This window comes from Grammomys surdaster, unplaced genomic scaffold, assembly GCF_004785775.1.
Source record: "Grammomys surdaster isolate TR1022 unplaced genomic scaffold, NIH_TR_1.0 132, whole genome shotgun sequence".
Lineage (NCBI taxonomy): Eukaryota > Metazoa > Chordata > Mammalia > Rodentia > Muridae > Grammomys > Grammomys surdaster.
In genome coordinates this window covers 26803-51021 of record NW_021604590.1, presented here as the reverse complement: position 1 = coordinate 51021, position 24219 = coordinate 26803, and the positions used below count along the sequence as shown (strand labels likewise).

The following is a 24219-nucleotide window of genomic DNA, read 5'->3' as shown; positions in this document are numbered from 1 at the left end:
GCACCGAATTCACCCCAGGTCTTTGCCAAGTGGGAAGGGATTTCCACAGGCCTTGCCACAGTAGAATCCTATCAGTGAAGCACACATACACAGTTCCCTGCATAGCCACTGCCAGAAAAGGCTTTGTCACACTGCTTATATTCATAGGGTTTCTTTCCAGTATGTGTCCTTTTATGTATTTGTAGAGAACTGTGATATACAAATTTTGGGAACAAGCGAAATAAACATGTTCTAAGTACTGCTTTTTTGTTATTGGACTTTGTTTAATCATAGAACGAAACTATGTTCAAGTTCCTAGGCTCTAGGGTTGCTGGAGACTTCCTAATAGCTGAACAGCTTCTGTTCATCTTTTCTTCCATAAAACATAATGACTATTCCTAACCACAAAGAACAAATGGATATGATTTGTTAGATCATAAAATCTATATTCTGTAACCATTGACATCGTTCGATCACATGAAGAAAGCCTCTATCCCTAAGTGCTGACTCGTAGAAAAAATGTACCTGGCACATTGTTTGTGGTTTTCAAGATTAAAAGCTTTGTATCATGGGTTGCATTTCAGGTATTGAGTATATTCTACAGTCCTGATTAGTCAGTAGTGGCTTGATTACAATAAATTCTTGTCATCTGCATTGACCTGGTGTTGGAGTTGTATTGGATCTAAGCAGACCCAGAACACAAAGGCTTTACCACATTGCTTACATGAATAGAATCTCTCTAGTATGAATACTTTCATAATGATGAAGACTATAAAAATGGCTTCACCATATTAAATACATTCATGAGATCTCTCTCCAGTATGAATTCTTTCATGCCTTTGAAGATGACTTTGACGTGCAAAGGCTTTATCACAGTGGATACATTCATAGGGTTTCTCTCCAGTGTGTGTCCTTTTATGTACTTGGAAACTACTGTGACGTGCAAAGGCTTTGCCACAATGGTTACATTCATAGGGTTTCTCTCCAGTATGTGTTCTTTTATGTATTTGGAGATGACCATGACGTGCAAAAGCTTTACCACATTGATTGCATTCGTAGGGTTTCTCTCCAGTATGTGTCCTTGTATGGATTTGGAGACTATTATGATATGAGAAGGCTTTATCACATTGATTACATTTGTAAGGTTTCTCTCCAGTGTGTGTTCTTTTATGCATTTGGAGATGACTGTAACATACAAAGGCTTTACCACATTGGCTACATTCATAGGGTTTCTCTCCAGTATGTGATCTCTTATGTACTTGAAGACTATTGTAATATGCAAAGGCTTTACCACAATGGTTACATTCATAGGGTTTCTCTCCAGTATGTGTTCTTTTATGTATTCGGAGATGATTTTGACATACAAAGGCTTTACCACAATGGTTACATTCATAGGGTTTCTCTCCAGTATGTGTTCTTTTATGTATTTGGAGATGACTATGACATACAAAGGCTTTACCACATTGATTGCATTCATAGGATTTCTCTCCAGTATGTGTTCTTTTATGTATTCGGAGATGACTGTAACGTGCAAAGGCTTCACCACATTGATTACATTTATAAGGTTTCTCTCCAGTATGAATTCTTTCATTCCTTTGAGGGTGACTTTGATATGCAAAGGATTTACAACATGGAGTATATTCAGAGATTTTCTCTCCAGTATGACTTCTTTCATGCCTGCAAAGATAATTGGCACATGTGAAAGCTTAACCACATTCATTACACTGATGAATTTTTTTATCTGTAGGAATTAATTTTACAATTTGGTTTAATGGTAAAGAGGAATCAGATCTTAATGTTTTATCAGTTTATTTACATTCATGGTTTCCCCTACACTTTGGGTTGTTTTGCGTCTTTCAAGATACTTGTGATGGTAAGAGCATTTATTGAGTGCCTCATATTTATGGTATCATTTTTCTATGAAGTTGTCACATATTTGAAGGAACTAGGAAAAACTCAGAGCTTTACCATACTGATTGCATTCATAAATTTTCCTTTAATATGAGTCATACTACATTTGAAAGTGTACCAGGACAAACAGAAGGATTTCCACATTCTTAGTACTCACAGGCATTTTCTGCAGTGTGAATTTATGGATGTATTCCCAATGAAGTTGGAAAACCAATCAATTGTAAACTTGTATCATACTCAGAAAGTCTACTAAAAGTGGGGGCTACTATGTACCTTCTAACTCTTCTGGGAGAGAGAGAGAGAGAGAGAGAGAGAGAGAGAGAGACAGAGACACAGAGGTACTTTGCTTCTTTCAATATCCCTGTGCTCACATGGCTTGAATCCATTATGACATATGATACATCTATTTAAAAAAGAGTAACAAATAAAATAACATTTGGGACAACACACTGCATTCAGACTATGGTCCTCACAGACATGGGGCATAATGATTACGGTTTCTCCAAAACAATTTTCTCGAGTCTCATAAACTGCCCATCGCACTGAATTTAGCAATGTTACTACCAGTAGAAGAGTAATCCTAGCTTTACTATGGTCGGACATTATAAGAGTGTGAACATATATTTATCACCTAGTGAGCGTGATTAACCTTTTGAAATCTGAGTGGTATGAAACTAAACAGATTGGCAGTTCTTTAGCATAGCTCTAACGGGACTATCATACAAATGGTGATATCTGTTAAGGCATTGTTTCTTTCTTAAAAGAATGCCTTGCAAACACAAATCAGATAGCTGACACTGAGGTACATAGTTTTGTGAGAACTTAATAATTGCTCATATATTTCAAACAGTAATTTTTTACACTGTTGCTTCTCTTTTAAACTTCCAGAACACATTAAAATTTCTACAGAGGCATATTCATATAAACTTGCACATGAAAATTACCTTCCATGTCTTCTAGAACTTTGACAATGTTCTTCACTAGTATGGTCTTCCCAATTGTAGCCTAAAATATAGTACCAGAAAATGTATGATATATTATTGGAAATCAGGCAAAATTTAAGTTACTATCTTCAGTGAACCTAAGAACAATGTCCAACTTATTCACTTTGTTCTTCTTCATTCTCAATTGAAATTACAGAAGCATCAATAAAAAAAGACAGTTGTACACTTATTTTAAAGAGTGAAAGGAAATCCACTATCTTACCTATAGCAGTGAGGTTGCTGTAGGTCTCCAGCATCACATCTTTGTAGAGACTCTTCTGTGAAGGATCCAGCAAAGCCCACTCTTCCCGAGTGAAGTTCACATGCACATCATCATAGGTCACTGCATCCTAAAATATACCATACATGTATACAAGAGAAAGCATGAAAATGACAACACAATAAATGTATATTTCATTGACAATACAGTCATCTAATTCTGCTGTGTCCTCCACTTATTTCCTAAGCAGAAGTTTTATGTAAGCTCCAAATCATTTAAGAAGAAAACTAAATGAGGTTCACCTCTGCCATTTCTCTGCTGCTCTTTGAATAGGATATAATCTTGCAAAAGAAATGCTAATAAGACACAAAAGGGGGGGAGGGGGAGAGGAGAGAGAGAGAGAGAGAGAGGGAGAAAGAGAGAGAGAGAGGCAAACAGATCAACAATACTATGCACATATCAGGGAAATTGCATGAACAATTACTAATTACAAAAACTGATGGGTAATCTGGGTGTACTGACTCCTGCCTTTATTTCTAGCACTCAGGAGACAGACGCAGGTCTATCTCATTGACTTGGATGTCAGCATGGTTTGTGCAATGAATTCCAGAACAGCTAGTATGTACATTAAAAACCTGACTTGGCAGTCTTGGGTTGGTGCACTGCACCTCACTCCATAATACTACCTTCCTCCTAAGAGGTTTGCTCTGTCCTGACACACACACCTGGGACATCCCTCCACCCACACCTGCTGGAACCCTAGCAAGCCACATGGGCTCTGCCCTGCCCTATGGGGCTCCATCCGCCTTCTGCTCTGCACCTACACCTGCAGTGAGGATTGGTGCACTACACTACACCCCACCCTCTGGCTCTGCCTGCCTCTCAGAAGGCCTGCTCAGACCCTGGACACAGGGCTCCACCTACCTCCCAGGAGGCCTGCTCCAACTGATAACCAGGCCAGCCAACACCAGTGAAAACCAGACAGCTAAAGGCAAGAACAAGAATATAATCAACAAAAGCTAATGTAATGTGGCACCATCAGAACCCAGCTCTCCTACCACAGCCAGCCCTGGAAATCCTAACACACCTGAAGAACAAGACTGTGACCTTAAACCGCAATCTCATGAAGATGGTAGAGGCCTTTAAAGAAAATAAATAATTCCCTTAAAGTGATACAGGAAAACATAATCAAACAGGTTGAAGCACTTAAAGAAGAAACAAATAAATCCATTAAAGAAATACAAGAAAATACAATCAAACAGGCAGAAGATATGAATAAAATGGTCCAAGACCTAAAAATGAAAATAGAAGCAATAAACAAAATGCAAACAGAGGCAACCCTGGAGATCGAAAGCCTACGAAAGAGTATGGAAATGACAGATGCAAGCATCATCAACAGAATGCAAGAGATAGAAGAAGGAATCTCATGCATAGAAGATACCATAGAAGAAATTGATGCACCACTTAAAGAAAATGTCAAATGTAAAATGTTCCTAATTCAAAACATCTAGGAAATCTGGGACACTATGTAAAGACCAAACCTAAAAATAATAGGAATAGAAGAGGGTGAAGATTTCGAGTACAAAAGACCAGAAAACATCTTCAACAAAATTATAAAAGAAAACTTTCCTAACCTAAAGAAATGTCTAACCTAAAGAGAAGCTTAAAGAACACCAAACAGATTAGACTAGAAAATTCTTCAACCACATAATAATCAAAACACTTAATGTACAGAGCAAAGAAAGAATATTAAAAGCTGCAAGGGGAAAAGGCCAAGTAACATATAAAGGCAGACCTATCAGAATTACACCTGACTTCTAAACAAAGACTCTAAAAGCCAGGAGATCCTAGACCGATCTCTTGCAGACCCTGAGAGACCACAGATGCCAGCCCAGGCTACTATAACCAGCAAAAATTTCAATCTCCATAGAGGGAAAAGCTAAGATATTCCCTCAAAAAACCAAATTTAAACAACATCTTTCTACTAATCCACCCCTACAGAGGATACAAGAAGGAGAAGACCAACAAAAGGAGGGTAACAAAAACACCCAAGAAAACACAAGAAATTAATAATCTCACAGCAAAACCAAAACAATAGAATCACACACAAACACACATATCACCACTTCCAATATCAAAATAATAGAAACTAACAAGCATTGGTTATACATATCTCAACATCAATCAATGTACTCAATTTCTCAATAAAAAGATACAGGCTAACAGACTGGATACATAAACAGGATCCATCATTCTGCTGCATGCAAGAAACACACCTCAGAAACAAAGTTAGACACTACCTCAGTGTAAAGGATTGGAAAAAGGTTTTCCCAAGAAAACAGACCCAAGAAACAAACTGGAGTAGCTATTCTAATATCTAATAAAATAGACTTTCAACCAAAGTTATCAAAAGAAATGGGGAAGGATACTTCATACTCATGAAAGTAAAATTCCACCAAGATATCTCAACTCTGAACATCTATGCTAAAAATGCAAGGGCAACCACATTTGTAAAAGAAACATTACTAAAGCTTAAATCACACATTGAACCCCACACAATAATAGTGGAGGACTTCAACATCCCACATTCACCAACGGACAGATCATCAAAACAGAAACTAAACAGAGAATTGTGTTATGAACCATATGGGTTTAACAGATATCTACAGAATCACTCATCCAAAAACAAAAACAACAACAACAAAATGCCTTCTACTCCGCATCTCACAGAACTCTCTCTAAAACTGACCATATAATCAAGCCTCAACAGATACAAGAAGATTGAAATAACCTCATGCATTCTATCAGATCACTATGGATTAAGGCTGGACTTCTACAACAACAGAAACAATAGAAAGACCACATAGTCATGGAACATGAATAACTCTCTACTCAATGATTCCTTAGTCAGGGTAGAAATAAAAAAAGAAATTAAAGACTTTTTTAGAATTCAATGAAAATAAAGGCACAACATACCAAAACTTATTGGATATGCTGAAAGCAGTGGTCAGAGGAAAAATTCAGATCACCAAGTCCCTTCATAAAGAAATTGGAGAGGTCTCATACTAGCAACTTAACAGCACACCTGGACAAAAAGAAGCAAACAAACAAGGAGGAATAGACAGCAGGAAAGAATCAAACTCCAGCTGAAAACAATCAATTAGAAACAAAGAAAACAATACAAAAAATTGGCAAAATCAAGAGCTGATTCTTTGAGAAAAATCAACAAGATAGACAAACCCTTAGCTAAACTAACTAAAAGCCACAGAGACAGTATCCAAATTAATGAAAACAGAAATGAAAAAGGAGGCATCACAACAGAAACTGACGAAATTCAAAAAAACCATTAAGTCATACTTCAAAAGCCTGTACTCCTCAAAACTGGAAAATGGTAAGGAAATGGATGATTTTCTAGACAGATATCATGTACCAAAGTTAAATTAAAATCAGGTAAACTATATAAACAGTCCCATAACTCCAAGGAAATAGAAGCAGTCATTAAAATTCTCCCAACCAAAATTGAGCTAATACCAATACTCCTCAAACCATCCCACAAAATAGAAACAGAAGAAACACTGCCAAATTCATTCTGTGAAGCCACAATGACTCTAATGCCTAAACTACACAAAGACTCAAGAGAGAAAGAGAATTTCAGATTAATTTTGCTTATGAACATTAACGAAAAAATACTCAATAAAATTCTCGCAAGCTAAATCTAGGAACACACTGAAAACATCATTCACCATGCTTAATTAAGTAGGCTTCATCTCAGGGATGCAGGGATGGCTCCATATATGAAAACCCATCAATATAATCCATCATATAAACAAATTGAAAGGAAAACAAATCACATGATCATTTCCTTAGATGCTGAAAAAGCCTTTGACAAAATCCAACACTCCTTCATGTTAAAAGTCTTGGAGAGATCAGGGATGCAACGCACATACCTAAACATAATAAAAGCAATATACAGAAAGCCAATAGCCAACATCAAATTAAATGGAAAGAAACTTGAAGCAATCCCACTAAAATCAAGGATAAGACAAGGGTGCCCATTTGCTCCCTATCTGTTTAACATATTACTTGAAGTTCTAACTAGAGCAATAAGACAACAAAAGGAAATCAGGTGGATACAAATTGAAAAGGAATAAGTCAACGTATCACTATTCATGGATAATATGATAGTATACATAAGTGACCCCCAAAATACTACCAGGGAACCCCTACAGCAGATAAACACCATTAGCAAAGTGGCTGGCAACAAAATTAACTCAAAGAAATTAGTAGCCTTCCTTTGTACAAATGATAAAGGAGCAGAGAAAGAAATTAGGGAAACAACACCCTTCACAATAGGCACAAATAATATAAAATACCTTGGTATAACTCTAATGAAACAAGTGAAAGACCTGTATGACAAGAACTTCAAGTCCCTGAAGAAAAAAATTGAACAAGATAGCAGAAAATGAAAAGATCTCCCATGTTCATGGATTAGTAGAATTACCATTGTGAAAACGGCCAACTCATCAAAAGCAATGTAAAGATTCAGTGCGATCCCCATCAAAATCCCAACAGAATGTTTTACAGACCTTGAAAGAGCAATTCTCAACTTCATATTAAAAAGATAAAAAACCCATGATTGCCAAAACAATCCTGAATAATAAAAGAACTTCTGAGGGAATCACCATCCTTGACTTCAAGCTGTACTACAGAGCAATAGTCATAAAAACTGCATGGTACTGGTACAAGAACAAACAGATTGATCAATGGAATCAAATTGAAGACCTAGAAATAAACCCATACACCTATGGACACTTGATTTTTGAGAAAAAAAGTCAAACCATATCATGGAAAAGGAAGAGCATCTTCAACAAATGGTGCTGGCCTAACTGGATATGTGCATGTAGAAGAATGCAAATAGATCCATATTCATCACCCTGCAGAAAACTCAAGTCCAAGTGGATCAAGAATCTCAACATAAAACTAGATACACTAAATCTCATAGAAGAGGAACTGGGAAATAGCCTTGAATGCCTTGGTACAGGAAACAAATGCCTAAAGAAAACACCAGTGGCACAGGCTATATGATCATGGGACATCATGAAACTGAAAGTTTCTGTAAGGCAAAGGACACTGTCAATAGGACAAAATGGCAGCCTACAGATTGGGAAAAGATCTTCACTAATGGAACATTTAACAGAGGGTCAAAAATATAGAAAATATATCCAAAAGATAGGAAGAATTAAAAAAGTTAAACACCAGAAAACCAAATAACTCAATTAAAAAACAGAGCTAAACGTTCTCAACAAAGGAATCTCATATGGCAAAGGAGCACTTAAAGAAATATTCAACATACATAGACATCAGGGAAAGGCAAATCAAAGCAACCCACCTTACACCCAACAGAGTGGCTAAGGTCAAAAATTCAAGCGACAACACACGCTGGCAAGGATGTGGAACAAGGGGAACAGTCTTCCATTGCTGGTGGGATTGCATACGTACAATCTGGAAATCAATCTGGCAGTTTCTCAGAAAATTGGAAATAGTTCTACCTGAAGACTCAGCTACACCACTCATGGACATGTACCCAAAAGATGCTCCACCATACCACAGGGACACTTGCTCAACTATGTTCATAGCAGTTTTATTCACAATAGCCAGAAACTGGAAACAACCCAGATGTCCCTTGACCAAAGAATGGATACAGAAAATGTGGCTCATTTACACAATGGAATATCACTCAGCTATTAAAAATGAGGGAATCATGAATTTTGCAGGCAAATGGATGGAACTAGAAAATATCATCCTGAGTTAGGTAACCTAGATCCAGAAGGACATACATGGTATGTACTCACTGATAAGTGGATAGTAGCCATAAAGTACAGGATACTCAGGATGTACCCCAGAGACCCAAAGAAATTCAACAAGGAGCACTGAAGTGAGGATGCTTGAATCTCACTTAGAAGGAGGAAAGAAAATTGTCACAGGAGGCAGAAGAAGGGAGGGAAGTGGGTGGGATAAGGAGGGTGAGGGGAATGGGGGCCAGGATCAGGTGTGCTTATAGACAGGAGAGAGACCCAGAGAGCTTGGAGAATGAATGGAAATCTGCAGTTGAGGGAGTGGGAGGGTTGGGAGAATCTTTAGGAACTCCCAGAGACCTGAGATTGGGGAGAATCCCAGGAGCCCAATGGAGGTGACCTTAGCTGAAATGCCTAACAGTGGGGACAAGGAATATGAAGAGGCCACTTCCTGTAGCCAGGCAGGACCCCTGAGGGTTAAGGACACAAAGCCACCTGCAAAACTTTCAACTCCAAATAGGTCCTGTCTAAAAGAAATGCAGGGACAAAAATGGAGCAGAGACTGAAGGAATGACCAACCAATAACCGGTCTAACTAGAAACCCATCCCATGGGCAAACACCTATCCCTGACCTTATTAATGATACTCTGTTATGTTTGCAGACAGGAGCCTAGAATAACTGCTCTACCCAGCAGCTGACTGAAAAAGACACAGATGGCGACAGCCAAATATTGGATGGAAGTAAGAGAGCCTTATGGAAGAGTTGGGGAAAGGATTGAAGACCCCGAATGGGGATGGGAACTCCACAGGAGGACCAACAGAGCCACCTAACCTGGACTTCTGGGAACTCACAGAGCCTGAGCCACCAACCAAAGAACCTAACAGGCTGGACCAAGGCCCCCAGCACATATATAGCACATATGCAGCTCAGTCTCCATGTGGCACCCCCAACAACTGAAGCAGAGGCTCTCCGTTCTCCAACAGGGTTGCTTTGTGGGAGAGGATGTGCCTAGACTAGTGGCGACTTGATGAGCCAGGGTAGGGAGAGACCCAGGTGGGACCCTACCCTCTCAGAGGAGAAGGGGAGAAGTGAGAAGAGGGTCTGGGGGGGTGACTGGGAGAGAGGCGGCACTTGAGATGTAAATAAATAAATAAATGGAAAAATAAATAAATAAATATTTTTAAAATGACCCCAACTTGTTTGCAAAAATCAGACAAACAGACAAGACAGAAAGAACTCAGATGTCTTTACAGAAATTCCTACAAAGAATTCTATATTCACTCCAGTTCTGCATTCATCTTGCAGAAACCTGAAGTACCCTGGTTTAAACTGTAATATAGTAAGATCTTACTCAAAGGGAATGCATGTGTAAACAGTTACAAATGGACAGATGAACATGTTAGCAGGGTAAACATGGATAATAAACAGGCAACACAGGGCAGGAGAGATGGCTCAGCAGTTAAGAGAACTTGCTGGTCTTGCAATTACTTACATGGGGCTCACAACTATCCATCATTCCACGTTCAGGAGTTCTGAGGCTAACTTCCGTCAAGGTCCATGTGAGAGGAATAGCAAACAGCTTCAGAACTCATGGAGAATGGCCCACTGGCTAGCACACCCATGATGGGTGTGGCCTGGAGAGACACATGATGCATAGGACCCTGTCTTAAGGACTTTGCACTGTTATGGAGTTTCATTCTGCTTGTTGTCCTTGTGGTCATCATGTCCCTCCTAACCTATGAGTTATGTGACAACTCTAAGGGGGTCTCCAGCTCCTCACTGGGCAGTGTCATAGGGACTCACAATAATGGTGATTGACCTTTTTCAAGCATTGCTATTAGAATAAATTAACGATTCAACTACCACCCTCAGAAAGAACTTAGAGGTGTAGATTGTTATTAATAATCCCCACCCTTACAAAGAGTTTGGAGATGCAGATTGTTAGTACAGTTATGTTAAGATGTTTTTGCTAGTGACTTTGATGTAGAAAATATTGAGGGGCATTTTAACAGGAAAGCACACTCTTGATAGTTGAGCCAGGGATTTTCTGAAGTCAGGGAAGAAGAACAACGGCAGCCGGGCTAGTACTAACAGATGGGGCTTTCTTGTTTAAGGTGGGTTGGTGATCAAAGCGAGGACTGATTTCTTGTACTCAGTTTTGCCCCCAGTGTCCTGACATGCTTCAATAAAAATTGTTAGTAAGTGGGTGTGTACCCTGAGGATTTAAGATAGAAATGATTGGGTTTTTTATATTAAAGTTTAGATCTGTGATTCTTTTAAGATTTTTTATAAGAGTACTTTTTTTTTAAATTTTTTTTTCTTTTTGAGACAGGGTTTCTCTGTGTAGCCCTGGCTGTCCTGGAACTCACTCTGTAGACCAGGCTCGCCTCAAACTCAGAAATCTGCCTGCCTCTGCCTCCCAAGTGCGGGGATTGAAGGCGTGCACCACCAACGCCTGGCAAAAGATTACTTTTTAAGACAAATAATAAAATGATTCATCCTGTCTTTATAACTACAAATTGTAGCCTGCCAGTAAGAGAAACTGGTTGAGAAAAATATCTTGCTGGCTTACACTTTGTTAATCTGTAACAAGTTGCTTAGACACGAATTTATGTGGGTTCTTAAGAATAATTTGTTTTTCACCTATTATTTGTAAAATGTTTAATCATTTAAGGGTATTGGAGAACATGATGGTTTTTTATTTATTATTTAGCTGGGTAGAAGAGAAGAGGGCAGGACTTCCAATTCCAGTCAGGGCATCCCAAGGACAGAGTCAACAGAGTGATGGAGGTGGGAAGAGAAAGAGAGGGAGAAGGAGATGGACCAGGAGACCACAAGGAAGAAGAGAAGGACCAGATGGATTCACCACCAGGTCCCTATGAGAGAGCAGCCATGAGGACATACATGAACCAGAGTGAGCCAGGGTAAGACTCAGATGGCAGGTAAAGGACCACGTGGCTGGGAAGTAGCCAAGATGGTGTAGAGCAGTTAGAACAGATGAGTATCAGCCCGGTTACAGGGCTTGCAGCTTGTTAATAAATGTATGAGGTCTTCGAGTCATTTACTTGGGAGCTAAGATGGGCTGGAGTGGGCGAGAAACATCTTGTCGTTATTTGGGAGCAAAGAGGGTGAAGCAATCCCCCAGAATCACACTGACATTTGGCACCCATCATATTAGGCACAGAATCTAAACTCAGACAGAAATAGAAACTTAGAAAGAACCAGGCTGAGAGCCTAAACAGTTCTGGGTGGAAGGAGCAATCAAGCACTTCCCAGGAATCGTGGGCTCTGTGGTGGCGGGCTCGGTGGTGGTGGGCCCTGTGATGGCGGGCCCTGTGATGGCAGGCAGGCTGCTCTATGAGCAGAGCAGAAGTTCGGCAGGACACATGCAGAGAAATACCCAATACCCGAGAACTTGAGAGTAGGCAACAGAGATCAGAAGCAACTGGGAAGTTGGGAATAGACCCAGCTTACTGCCAACGCAGTCCCTAGAGCAAGCACAGGGAGCAAAGAACCACTGTTGCATACTAAGGCTGATGGAATGGCAGAAGCCACCATCAAGAAAGCCACCACGCCCCCCCACCCCCACTCATCCTGCACACAGCTCCAGCTGAGGGTTAACAGCCAAGAGCAGAACTCCACACCAAGGCTGGGAGAGGAGCGCACAAGCCTCCCATGAGGGCTCACAACCTCACCAGCGTGAACGGAGGTCGCAAACCCAGGCTGGCACAAGGGCCCAAGACAGGCATCTTGATCGCATGTCAGCGGAAAGAGGTCCCAAAATACAGAAGCTATGGTTTCCGCAAACGAACTGGGGAAACGCCTTTCTGTGAGCTGAGATGGACAGAGGGACACAGACAGAGAGACAAGAAGAAATCAGACCACAGATGAAGGAAAAAAATAAATATAAAATAGATGAGTATCTGTCTCTGTGTCATTTATTCGGGAGCTAAAATGGGTAGAGTTGGGGTTGGGGGAATGTGTAGAAATGCCCTGTTGTTATTGGGAAGAATATGGGATGTAGCGAATCCCCCAGAATTGCATTTATGAGAAGCTGTCCAGTGACTTGTCATCAACTGGACAGGATCCAGTGCTAAAAGCACAAGTAGACACAGTTTACCTGGTACCAGAAGTTTTGACAGTAGGCAAGGGAGTGAGAAATCACGATGGAAAAATGTAGCCTCATCCAGGGAAATGGCCAGACTCAAAGAAGCATTTAAGCTGAGTTAGAGACACAACTCACCAATTGTTAGTGTTAGATGGAGTGACTAGTGACCATTGGACCAGAAAGGAGATTTTTTTGAAGGCACAGTAGGCAGGAGGGAGCCCAGTGTGGTTAGACACCAAGAGCTCTCAGCACCAATGTTATGGAAAATAATACAGCAAAGGGGCATCTTTGGTGGGACCATGCCAAGTTGTAACTCTGAGAAATTACACCATGTAACAGGTCTAGTGCAAAAGAGGTTTATTGGGGGAGGGGAGAGAGCACCGGGGGAAGAGATAGAAGTAGACAGACAGAGAGCAGAGAGCCTTGAGGTCAGAGAGGTGGCATCTGTAAAGAACAGAGAGACTGAATGCAGAGAGAGAGAGAGAGAGAGAGAGCGCGAGCGCTGGCGAGGGTGGCTGGCGGTCCTTTTATACGCAGCACGCACGTGGCACACTTGGCAGCAGTGGCAGGTGATGACAGCAGGTGATGACATAAGCAGTTACTAGGTCCCTGAGAGTAGCTGATGGAATGGTCTGTACTAACAACTACAGAACAGAGATGGAAGACAGAACTTCAGGCATAGAAAAAATGGATACATGGGTCAAAAAACAAAAAGTAAACGTAAAAATTCCCTGGCTTAAAACACTGAGAAACTCTGGGATATTACGAGTAGACAAAAAACAAATAAATGAAACAGAGGAAGAGTACTAGCTCATGGGTCCAGAAAATATTTTCAACAAAAATCACAAAAGAAAATTTGAAAAGAAATAAAAAGATATCTATCAAAGTATAAAAGGCATAGAAAATACCTAATAGATTGGACTGGGGAAAAAGTCCCTTTGTCACATAATAATCAAAATGTTAAACATATAGAACAACAACAACAACAAAAGAATACAAAAAGCTGCAATGGAAAAATAAAACAATAACAATAACAAAACCAAGTAACATATAAAAGGAGGCCTATTAGAATTATACCTGTCTTCTCAGTGTAGATTCTAGAAGCCAGGAGTGCTCGGACACGTGCTACAGACTAAGAAACTACAGGTGCCAGCCCAGATTACTCTAATGTCTTCGTTAGGGTTCTACTGCTGTGAAGAGATACCATGATCAAGATAACTCTTATAAGGACAACATTTAATTGGGGCTGGCTTACATGTTCAGAGCTTTAGTCCATTATTATAAAGGTGGAAGCATGGCAAACATAGTACGGGAGGAGCTGAGAGTTCTACATCTTTATCTGAAGGCTGCTAGGAGAAGACTGACTTCCAGGCAGCTAGAATGAGGGTCTTAAAGCCCATCCCACAGTGACACACCTACTCCAACAAGACCACGCCTCCTAATAGTGCCACTCCTTGGGCCAAACATATACAAATCATCACATTCCACTCCTGGGCCCGCATAGGCTTCTTCAAATGTGTGATTCTATGAGGCCCATACCTAGCCATTGCATAATAAAAAAAGTACATTTAGTCCAACTTCCAAAGTCTCCATAGTCTGTAGCTGTCTCAACCATAGTAAAAGTCCAAAGTCCAAAATCTCTTCTGACATTCATCCAATCACTTAACTGTAATCCCCAAAGCAAGACAGGAAACCTGCTGGGAAAACTCCAAACTCTTTCTCCTGGGCTGGTCCCACTCCCTGTTAGCAGCTTTCCTCAGCAGATATCTCACAGCTCTGGCATATTCACCATCACGAGGCCTCCAAGGCAACTTCAACAGTTACAGCTTCTCGTTCCATTGTCTGGGATGCACACATGATCTTCTGGGCTCCTCCAAAGGCCTTGAATCTCATCTCCAGCTCTGTCCTCTGTAGCACTCTAGACTCTGGTTGACTCCACTCCACTGCTGCTGCTACTCTCTGTGATCATCCCATGATACAGGCATCTCCAGGACACTGGGGTCTTCTGCTGCAGCTAGGAAGGCTTCACCAACAGCCTCTCACAGGCTCTCTTCTTGATGTCAAGCCTCAGCTCCTTTGCAAGACCCCTTCAGTCCTGGGCCATCAACTGCAACTGAGGCTGCACCTTCACCAATGGCCTTCCCTGGCCTCTCACAGTGCCAAGCCTCAGCTGCTCTTCATGACCCCTTCATGTCTTCAAAACCAGTACCACCTGGGTGACTCTTAAACACTACCAAATGCAGCTGCAACACAAGGTACAACGTTGGCTATCTCTGGAACACAGCTTCTTTGTGATCTCAGAAAACACTTTTCAGATTTCACCCTAGTGATGGTGGTCTCTTCTTAATCACCACTAATTTCTTAGCTCCAGCTAACCAGCATCAATTGTCCCAGTAGTTACATGAGTAGACCCAGAGCTACATGGCTGAAGCTGTCGAGTTCTGTTGCTTACTGGAGCTGGAACATGGCCCACTTGTTCTATTACATTGTCACCAACTTTGCACTTTTTAACTCCTTCACTTCCTAAGCTTGGTTGTCCTGGAACTTGCTCTGTAGATCGATCTTGAGCTCTGCGTTCCGGTCTCCTAGCTTCTAGGTAAAGCTTTCCTTCACATAGAACGTGCTCTGCCCCAGGCTGGCCCTGAACTATTCTGTCATGAGATTAAAGGTGTGTATTGCCATGCCTGGATCTAAATGTAACTGGGTAGGATCTTGCCCTAAAATTCCTTAATCTGTTATCTCCTAGAACATAGAATTCAGCTCCATACTATTCTCTGGTGCCCCTTTAATACTTGAACCATATATTTTGTATTTTTCCTTTCTCAGCTTGCTCCTTTTCATTAAAAGGCTCTTCATAAGAGTAAACCAGAGAACAAAGTCTCTGCTGGGCTTTTTTGAGATTTCTTTTGATAATGCAATTAATATAAATCTCTTTACCTTAGCCTCAGGTCGACTCTTCAGACAAGGGCAAAAAGCAACCACATTCTTCACCAAAATACCACAAAAAACAGTCTATGCGCCATATACTGAAATTCTCCACTGAAATCGCTTGAACCAGGCTTCCACAGTTCAAATCACTCTCAGCAACAAAGTCTTCTATATTCCAATTAGGGTGGCCCATTAAGCCCCACTTAAAGCATTTCACTGCTTTCCAAATATAAATCCCCAAATCCACATTCTTCCAAACAGAAACATGGTCAGGCCTGTCACAGCAATACCCCAGTCCCTGGTACCAACTTCTGCTTAGTGTTTTACTGCTGTGAACAGACATCATGACCAAGGCAACTCTTACAAAGACAACATTTAATTGAGGCTGGCTTACAGATTCAGAGGTTCAGTCCATTATCATTAAGGTGGGAGCATGGCAGCTTCTAGGCAGGCATGGTGCAGGAGGAGCTGAGAGTTCTATATCTTCATTTGAAAGCTGCTAGGAGAAGACTGACTTCCAGGCAGCTAGGATGAGGGTCTTAAAGCCCACAATCACAATTACACACTTACTCCAACAGGGCCACCACACCTTCTAACAGTCCACTCCCTGGGCCAAGCATATACAAACCACCACATGTACCCAGAAAAATTTTAATCATCAGAAACAGAGAAAATAATATGCTCCATGATTCTTGTGGCTTCAGGCAAACCCATCCCCACTGAAGCACACACAGGAAACAATGTTGAAGAATAATTTAATGTCTGCTTCCGGCCCCGTGGATTACAGCACAAGACGGGGAAGCAGCCCTGTCCATGCCACTCGAACCTAGGAAAACTCTGCATCTCAGAAACTCATTTTTAACTCTGAAACTGAATTTCCCTGAATCATGCCAGGGTGGATGGCGGTCGTGGAAAGGTAAAAAGATTCTAATCAAGGATTGCTGAAAGATGATCCCCATCTCCTCCTTTCTTCCACTTCCAAAACTATTTATAAAATGTGTCACAAAAGCAAACCAAACAAACAAACAAAAAACTTAATGTGGAATGCAAGGTTCAGAAACCAGACCTGTAGTTTTCTAATCTGCCTTCCTACTGTACACCAAACCAACACCTATGTGTGCACACTGGACAGTGATGTTATTTTTTCCATTAATTATTGATATTCTTTTCTTATTTTTTTATTTAATATAATATTATTTATCTATTTATTTTTTTCAAATTTTAATTCATTCACACAGGGGTTATAAACACAGAAAGGCAGAATGTGGGGAAGGGGATGACACTGGAGTGTGGGTGTTCAGGGGGAATACAGATACCTTTTAGAACAGGGTAACCACGGCTGGGTAAGGGTTCAGGGGACGGGTCATTATGACTCTGCCTATGATTCACTTGTCCTTATCTAAGTTGGTATTATCTGCCAAGGCTACCTATTTACAAGGTCTATGACTACTCAGGCTGGTAAATTGTCACAAAAACTGCCTGCTTACAATAGCTTATAGCCATCTGTTTCAGTTTTATCCACAGAGACCCAAGACTAGGTGTTAGAATACATGTATGACAGGCTTATTGCTGATTTTAGGCCTATGGCTGATTTTAGGCCTTCAGTGTATAAGCAGGGATGCCCCTGACATCTCCTCCCCTCTCTAAGTATAGAAGGGCTGTGGCAATTCTAATCTTGCAAAGGTGGGGACAGAGGCCTGACCTCCAGTAATTGAAGGGGACCTTGTAGTGGCTCCGGCCCCCTGTTGTTGTCCAGTGAGGCATGAGGGCCATACCTGTCCCGATGTCTTTTTCCTGGAGAGGGGATGACAGTGATGTTATAAGCACCACAGCTTCCCATTGCCAGGGCTACAGGCTCTTCCCTCCAATGCCCTCCCCCTAACCCCCAAGGAATCCACACTAATTGATTACTAGATTACTCATTGGTAATGTCAACTACTGTGAGAGGGGATGACAGTGATGTTATAAGCACCACAGCTTCCCACTGCCAGGGCTACAGGCTCTTCCCTCCCCTGCCCTCCCCCTAACCCCCAAGGAATCCACACTAATTGATTACTAGATTACTCATTGGTAATGTCAACTACTGTAAAAGCAGGAAGGCTGTCACCTTCCTTTCTCCTTGTCCCTTTCTGTGCTGTGACAAGACCAGCTTCAAAGTTGGTCAATGAAGTCAATTCTTACCTAAGTCTGTCTTTACATGTGATTCCTGCAAAAAAGCAGGGAGGTTGGAGGACACTCATTCACTGGTGTCTTCTCCTTTGCCCTGACCAGCCAGGGCCCAGTCTGAAAGAGTTACAGGATTTTCTTCCAAGCACAGGGCAGCAGAGGTAAGATTAGGTGTTCAAAGCAAGTCTTAACTGCACAGCATGAGGAAAGGCTGAGCTACAGGAGATGTTGCTCTAATCAGAAACAAATATGAAAGCTCTTGACCAAAAGGAATGGAATTCTTAATGACTGGGAAACATTGGAGAGTAGAAACGAGAGATTAGCGCAGTAATACGTAAAGAAAATGAAATTTAAAAAGTAATACCAACAACAGACTATTTAAAAAGATAAATAAAATTGAAGACCACATAGGCATACTGACTTTGAAAAAGAGCACACCATTCCCTGGTAGAGAGAATGGCACTGATAAGATAGTGTTGGACCTTGTCCCTATCCCTATGTGCAGTGTTAGCTTCTAAGATCTGTAATCTGACAAACACAGCACAGCCAATGTGTTTCTGAGCTGACTTAACTATGTCAACAAAGCTTGCATATAGTTTCATAGGACAGTCTCCTCATTGGTAATTCAATATTCATTGGCTCAAGCTAACCTACCCAAATTGTACAGCCCCCAATTCTGGTCCGTTTTCCTTCACATACATGAATTAAAACATGCTGGGAAATTGCAAAACTACTCACCCTGATTGAATCAGGTCTTTCTTCATAGTGGTGGCCCCTGCAGCTGACTCCCTTAAATTTAGCCTGTGATCTAGCCATTGCCTAGCCTGTCTCACTATGCAGTGTACACAGTAAACTGTTCCCCTGTTCTTGTCTAAAGGCAGAAGCCACGCTCCGCATGCAAATCCTTCTCCTGCTACTGCAATCAACAGTTCACACTCAAATGAGTAAGTTTAAAACTCTGTTGTGGTACAGCCCTTTAACTAAATGATTTGGGAAGTGTAATAAGGAGGAAAGCAAGGTCATTGCCCTGGGGAGCAACAGACTGGGGTCAAGGTGACCCGAGGAAACAGAGCTTTTCTCAGAAACATTCTTCTAAAAGGCTGAAGACGCAGCTCTCCTAGAATTAATATGCCATCCCAGGGAGAAATTACTGCACACACAATGAAAAGATTTCTTGAGAAAATCTCTTTAATGACAGCATGCATTCAACTCTGGCTAATGCTCAAAGAAGTGACAGCTCAGAATAGATTTTATTTTCCACCTATGCTGTCACCCATATGGACTGGAGACTGCAAGTCTAGCCACTTAGACAGACATTTACACTACAAAGATATTCCCAGAATTCTTTCTTTCTTTAAAGATTTATTTATTTTATGTATATGAGTACACTGTTGCTATCTTCAGACACACCAGAAGAGGACGTTGGATTCTATTACAGATGGTTGTGAGCCACCATGTGGTTGCTGGAAATTGAGCTCAGGACCTCTGGAAGAGCAGTCAGTGTTCTTAACCACTAAGCCATCTCTCCAGGTGCCCCTAGAATTATTTCTTAAGTACACCAGTGCCTTGAAACAACATCAGGGACAGGTTCCTAAGTAGAAAGTCCCAGAGGATGAAAAAGAAAAAGTAGAAGGTAGAAAGTATAAAAGCTGGGGTTGGGAGGCCTTGCAGAAGCTGTTTTATACTAAGTAAGCCTCTTAAGAATATTAGTTACAGGGAGAAAATGGGAAGAAATGGGAGACTTCTATGAAGTCATTAGAAACTATCAAACAATGGGACAAACTCAGGAGGAGTCTAATAAAACAGTGCTGCACATGGAGAATTCACAATATCTCAAGAACATTACTGACCACAATGGCTACAATGGCCCCGGGACTGATAACCACAGCCCCATGTGGTGGGAAGAGCTGGGTTCTGAGGATCTGGAGCAATGCTTCCCCAAAGGCCCTGCCCCCAGACCATGACCAGCTCTCCCAAACAGATTCTTGGCTTTTGGGAAGAAGCTCTGTTTTATTCTCAATACACTGGGGTCTTAGGGAAAGCTCCCAAGGCGTAGGCCCCAGGCTGTTATTGGCTCTGCAGAGCATGTTCCTGGGTTTGAGATGGAGCTATGTTACTCTTCATACATGACAGCCTTATGGCTGTGTTTTTCCTTCTCAAATGGAAGTCCTCCCCATGTGGTAGAACTATGCTTTTCTCAAGAAGAAAACTGGGCCTTTAGGCACACCAGGCCTTAATGATGATTGGGACCCTCTAATACCCCCTTGAGCAGGCTTGTTAGAGGCTCGTTTTTTGACGTGAGGATTTGACTAGTGGTTGGTTGTAATTAAAGGTTGTCTCTTTTGTCATGGTTTGAAGCCAAATTTCTGGACAATGCTGGTGAACAAATGTGTATCATAGCATCCTAGTCTATAACAGACTGGTTAGTAGACTGTTTATTTGAGGGGTGTTTGGGAGGTAGTCTTCCCTCTGCTAAATTCTACTTGGTATCACTATTTCCTAAGCATTGGTAAATCTTTTACATCATTAATTCTACTCTTCTATGTCTCAGGTTAATATTGCAGTGTTATCCAACACATGAGATGCCTTTTACAACCTCTATAAAATTAACGCCAAATGGATCTTACATCTAAACGTTAAATGCTAAGGGCAGAACTTGTAGAAGACATTAGAGCAACTAGGGCTTTCTGAGTTTGGCATCTTGTCACTGACGTTTCTACACACAAGCCCCTGCTCCAAATGCTTTGAGTAGACGTACCCCTGCACCCCCCCCCCCCAAACCTCCTGACAAACACACCATAGCGAAGTTTTTCAGAGACCACTGCCTGGTCCAGTGCAGGTGGCTGCTGCATTGTGTCCCAGGGAGGACCCACTATACCAGCTCCCACTGCTCAACAGCTTGCTCCTCCCCAATGTGAGCAGTGGCCCTGTGCTCACCATGTCACGGCCTCGGTGCTGGTCTGAACTCTCCTCACAGCACCCAGCAGCAGCACTCAAAGCACCACACAAGTACTCAAGGCTGCCCAGCTACAGATGGGTCAGGGTCTGTTGGCAGATTTTTCCACCCTGCTGAGGCATGGAAGGATAAGAAGAAATACACTGAGGCTCAAGGTCTTGCACAAGCTATTTCTTATGCTAACTAAGCTTCTTAAGAAGAATACCATCACATATACTACTTACACGGGGGAAATGGAAGGAAACATATAAAGAAAGTGTGAAGTCAGCCAAACATCATAAAATAGGACACACTCAGGAGGAGTCCAGTCACACAGTGCTGCACCAGGGGAACTCAGAGTATCTCAAAAACATTCCGGACCAAGCCTCAAGTGGCCTTGGGACTGATAACCACAGCACCACAGGGTGGGAAGAGTTGTGCTCTCAGCATCTGAAGCAGCCCCTCCCTGGCCCCAGACCATTATCAGCTTTTTAAAGGATATTCCTGGTTTTAGAGAAAGGGCTCTGTTTTATCTCTATTCCTCAGGGAAAGCTCCCAAGGAGTAGGCCCCAGACTAGCACTCAACACAACCATGGGGTTTTTTGTTTGTTTTGTTTTTCTGGTTTTTTTTTTACTTTTCAAATGGTTGTCACCAGGTGTCATCTTGCCCATGTGACAGAAGTATGCTTTTCTCAAGAATGAAACCAAACCTTTATGGCACAGCAGGCGTTTCTGTTGGCTGTGATCCTGTAAGGGCTCATAGAGCAGCTTGTTAGAGGCCTGTTCTTTGCTATGGGGATGGGCCTAGTGGCTGGTTGTAAACCAGGGTTGTTTCCCTTGTTTGGGTTTAGAGCCATTTTTTGGACAATCCTGGTGAACAAACATGTGCATCTCAGCATTCTAATCTGTAACAGGCCCGGTTAGCACACACTTACCTATGGCGTGTTTTACAGGCTAATTTCTACTTTGTGTGGCTTACCATCTTCTAAGCATTAGTAAATCCTTTACATCATCAATTCTACTCTTTCACATCCCAGAGTGTTACTAAATTGCTCCCCAACATATGAGATGCCTTTTACAGCCTCCACAAAATTAACTCCAAAAGGATCGTACACCTTAATGTGAAATGCTAAGAACAGAACTTGTAGAAACTAGAGCTTTCTGGATTTGACATAATGCCAAGGATGTTTCTAAACACAAGCCACTTTTCCAAATGCTCTGCGCAGATGCAGCCCCCACAGAGAAGTTATTCAATGGCTACCGCTGGGTCCAGCGAGGAACAGTGTCCTCACAGTTGGCCGCATCTGGCCGCCGGTTCCCGCCCTGTCCCGGAGGAAAAAACCGCATCAGCTCCCGCTGCTCAGCTCCCCGCTCCTCCCGGTTGTTGGCAGTGACCCTGTGCTCACCATGTCACAATTTCGGAGTTTGCCTGAGCGCCCTTCATAGCATCCTGTGGCAAGAAAGAAATCACTTCACACCGAAACAGTAAAGCCTGCCGCAGGGCACCCGGAAGAATCCGCCTCTTCTTCTGACTGGCAGGTCCGCCTCAAGGCTCTGATTGGCTAGTGAGTCTTGAGTGACATGAGCACTTCCCTTAGCGTTAGCGTGAGCTTAAGGGACATTGTGTAGAATTGTTCCTGGCCCGGGCTTCCAGTCCAGGACCAGACGTTTTCAAGATCTGCAGGGATTTGCGTTTCAGTAGCACTAGTGTTTGTCCTCCAATAGCCTACCCATCCGTCTCCTCACCTAGCCCCAGGGGGGAACTCCACCTCCCACTGCTCACCCGCCTGCTCCTCCCCTTTGTGGGCAGTGACCCTGTGCTCACCAGGTCCTGACTTCAGCCTGAGCTTCCCTCACTCTTCCCTCACTCTTCCCCTTCTTCCTCCTGGCTCTTCCCCTTCTTCCTCCTGGAATCAAGGTGGATAGCTTACATAGCCAATTACTCAACTTGCAGTGAAGTTACCAATCTGCCCCAAATGCAAAAGGGTTCCAGGATATTAACAATTAAAGAGAGATTTTGGGAAACAATATTTTTGTTTTGTGGCTGTTGGGATTCAGACCTGGGACAAGCGGCTGACACGCATACATTTAACACATAAAACTGACCTCCTTGGGAACTAGTGAACCCTCTGGTACCTTGGGATCAGTGAACCCACTAGAGAGCTGCCCCAACAAACCCGCAAATACTCGAATTTGGCTTGGGTAGAGTCCTTCATGCTGGGCTTAGGTAAACCATAGCTAGTATTCACCTCGTAGGTATGAGAACGCTGGGAGGAAAAAAGGAAACAGACGACAAACCCTGTGGAGCACTATTGTTAGCCGGCATGTCTTCCTCAGTGGGATGGTGAACACACATCCACACACAGAGCTGTGTTAGTAAAAGTTCTCTAGCTGATCTGACCTGATAGGATCATCTATGTATGTAGAAAGTGGGTTTATTGGAATATTTCACAGGCTGTGGTCTAACTAGCCGAACAACGGCTATCTAATAGTGGTTCAGTTCATGTTGATGTGTGTCTCAGCTGGTCTTCAGTATAAACTAGAATTCTGAAGTGGGTTAAGTATTTGTGAATAAGTATGTTCAATTTTATGAATAAAACTTACTGAGTCCATTTCTGTTGGTTGTGTACAAATGGCTTCACAAATGACCACATTGCATTGGAGAGCCAAATAGAGACCTCATCTTTGCCTGATGCTAATTCTCCCACCTGCAGGAGAGATCCACTTTTTAATGAGCCAGAAAATGTTGAGGGCACAAAGGTCTTTGTATCCACAGATCACTAGGGAAACAGGGATGTTAAACACACAGGGTCCTCTTCTCACTGAAGAAATACCTTCATTCTATCTAAAGGCTGGGAGTGGGATTTGTTAATGACCATGTGATCACTGCTATCTGTGGAGGCAGACCTCACCTACCTTTTACTATAGAGGCAGACAAAACCCAGATTACCCAGAATAATCATTCTCAGACTCTTTCTTCCCTAGAATGTTACCCATCCTTTGGGGAGATGTCACATGCGCTTTATGGCCAGCTGACCTCTATGCCTTTGGTCAGAGACCACATTAAATTTTAGGTCTTTTGGCTATAGTGTGTGTGTGTGTGTCTGAAAGAGAGAGGGGGAGGGAGGGATTGAGGGAGGGAGGATGCAAGATGGAGAGAGAGAGAGAGAGAGAGAGAGAGAGAGAGAGAGAG

General features: G+C 42.1%; 1 protein-coding gene across 1 annotated transcript; it reads right to left on the bottom strand.

Moving 5' to 3' along the window:
* Positions 1 to 229: 229 nt before the first annotated feature.
* On the bottom strand, positions 230 to 22516 carry LOC114616760 (zinc finger protein 120-like). The gene is made up of 4 exons (XM_028762207.1): positions 22433 to 22516; positions 3097 to 3223; positions 2835 to 2895; positions 230 to 1656 (listed from the first exon to the last, which is right to left on the bottom strand). Exons 1-4 carry the CDS (start codon positions 22433 to 22435, stop codon positions 771 to 773), a joined length of 1077 nt encoding a protein of 358 aa, XP_028618040.1. The 5' UTR covers positions 22436 to 22516; the 3' UTR covers positions 230 to 770.
* Positions 22517 to 24219: the final 1703 nt, after the last annotated feature.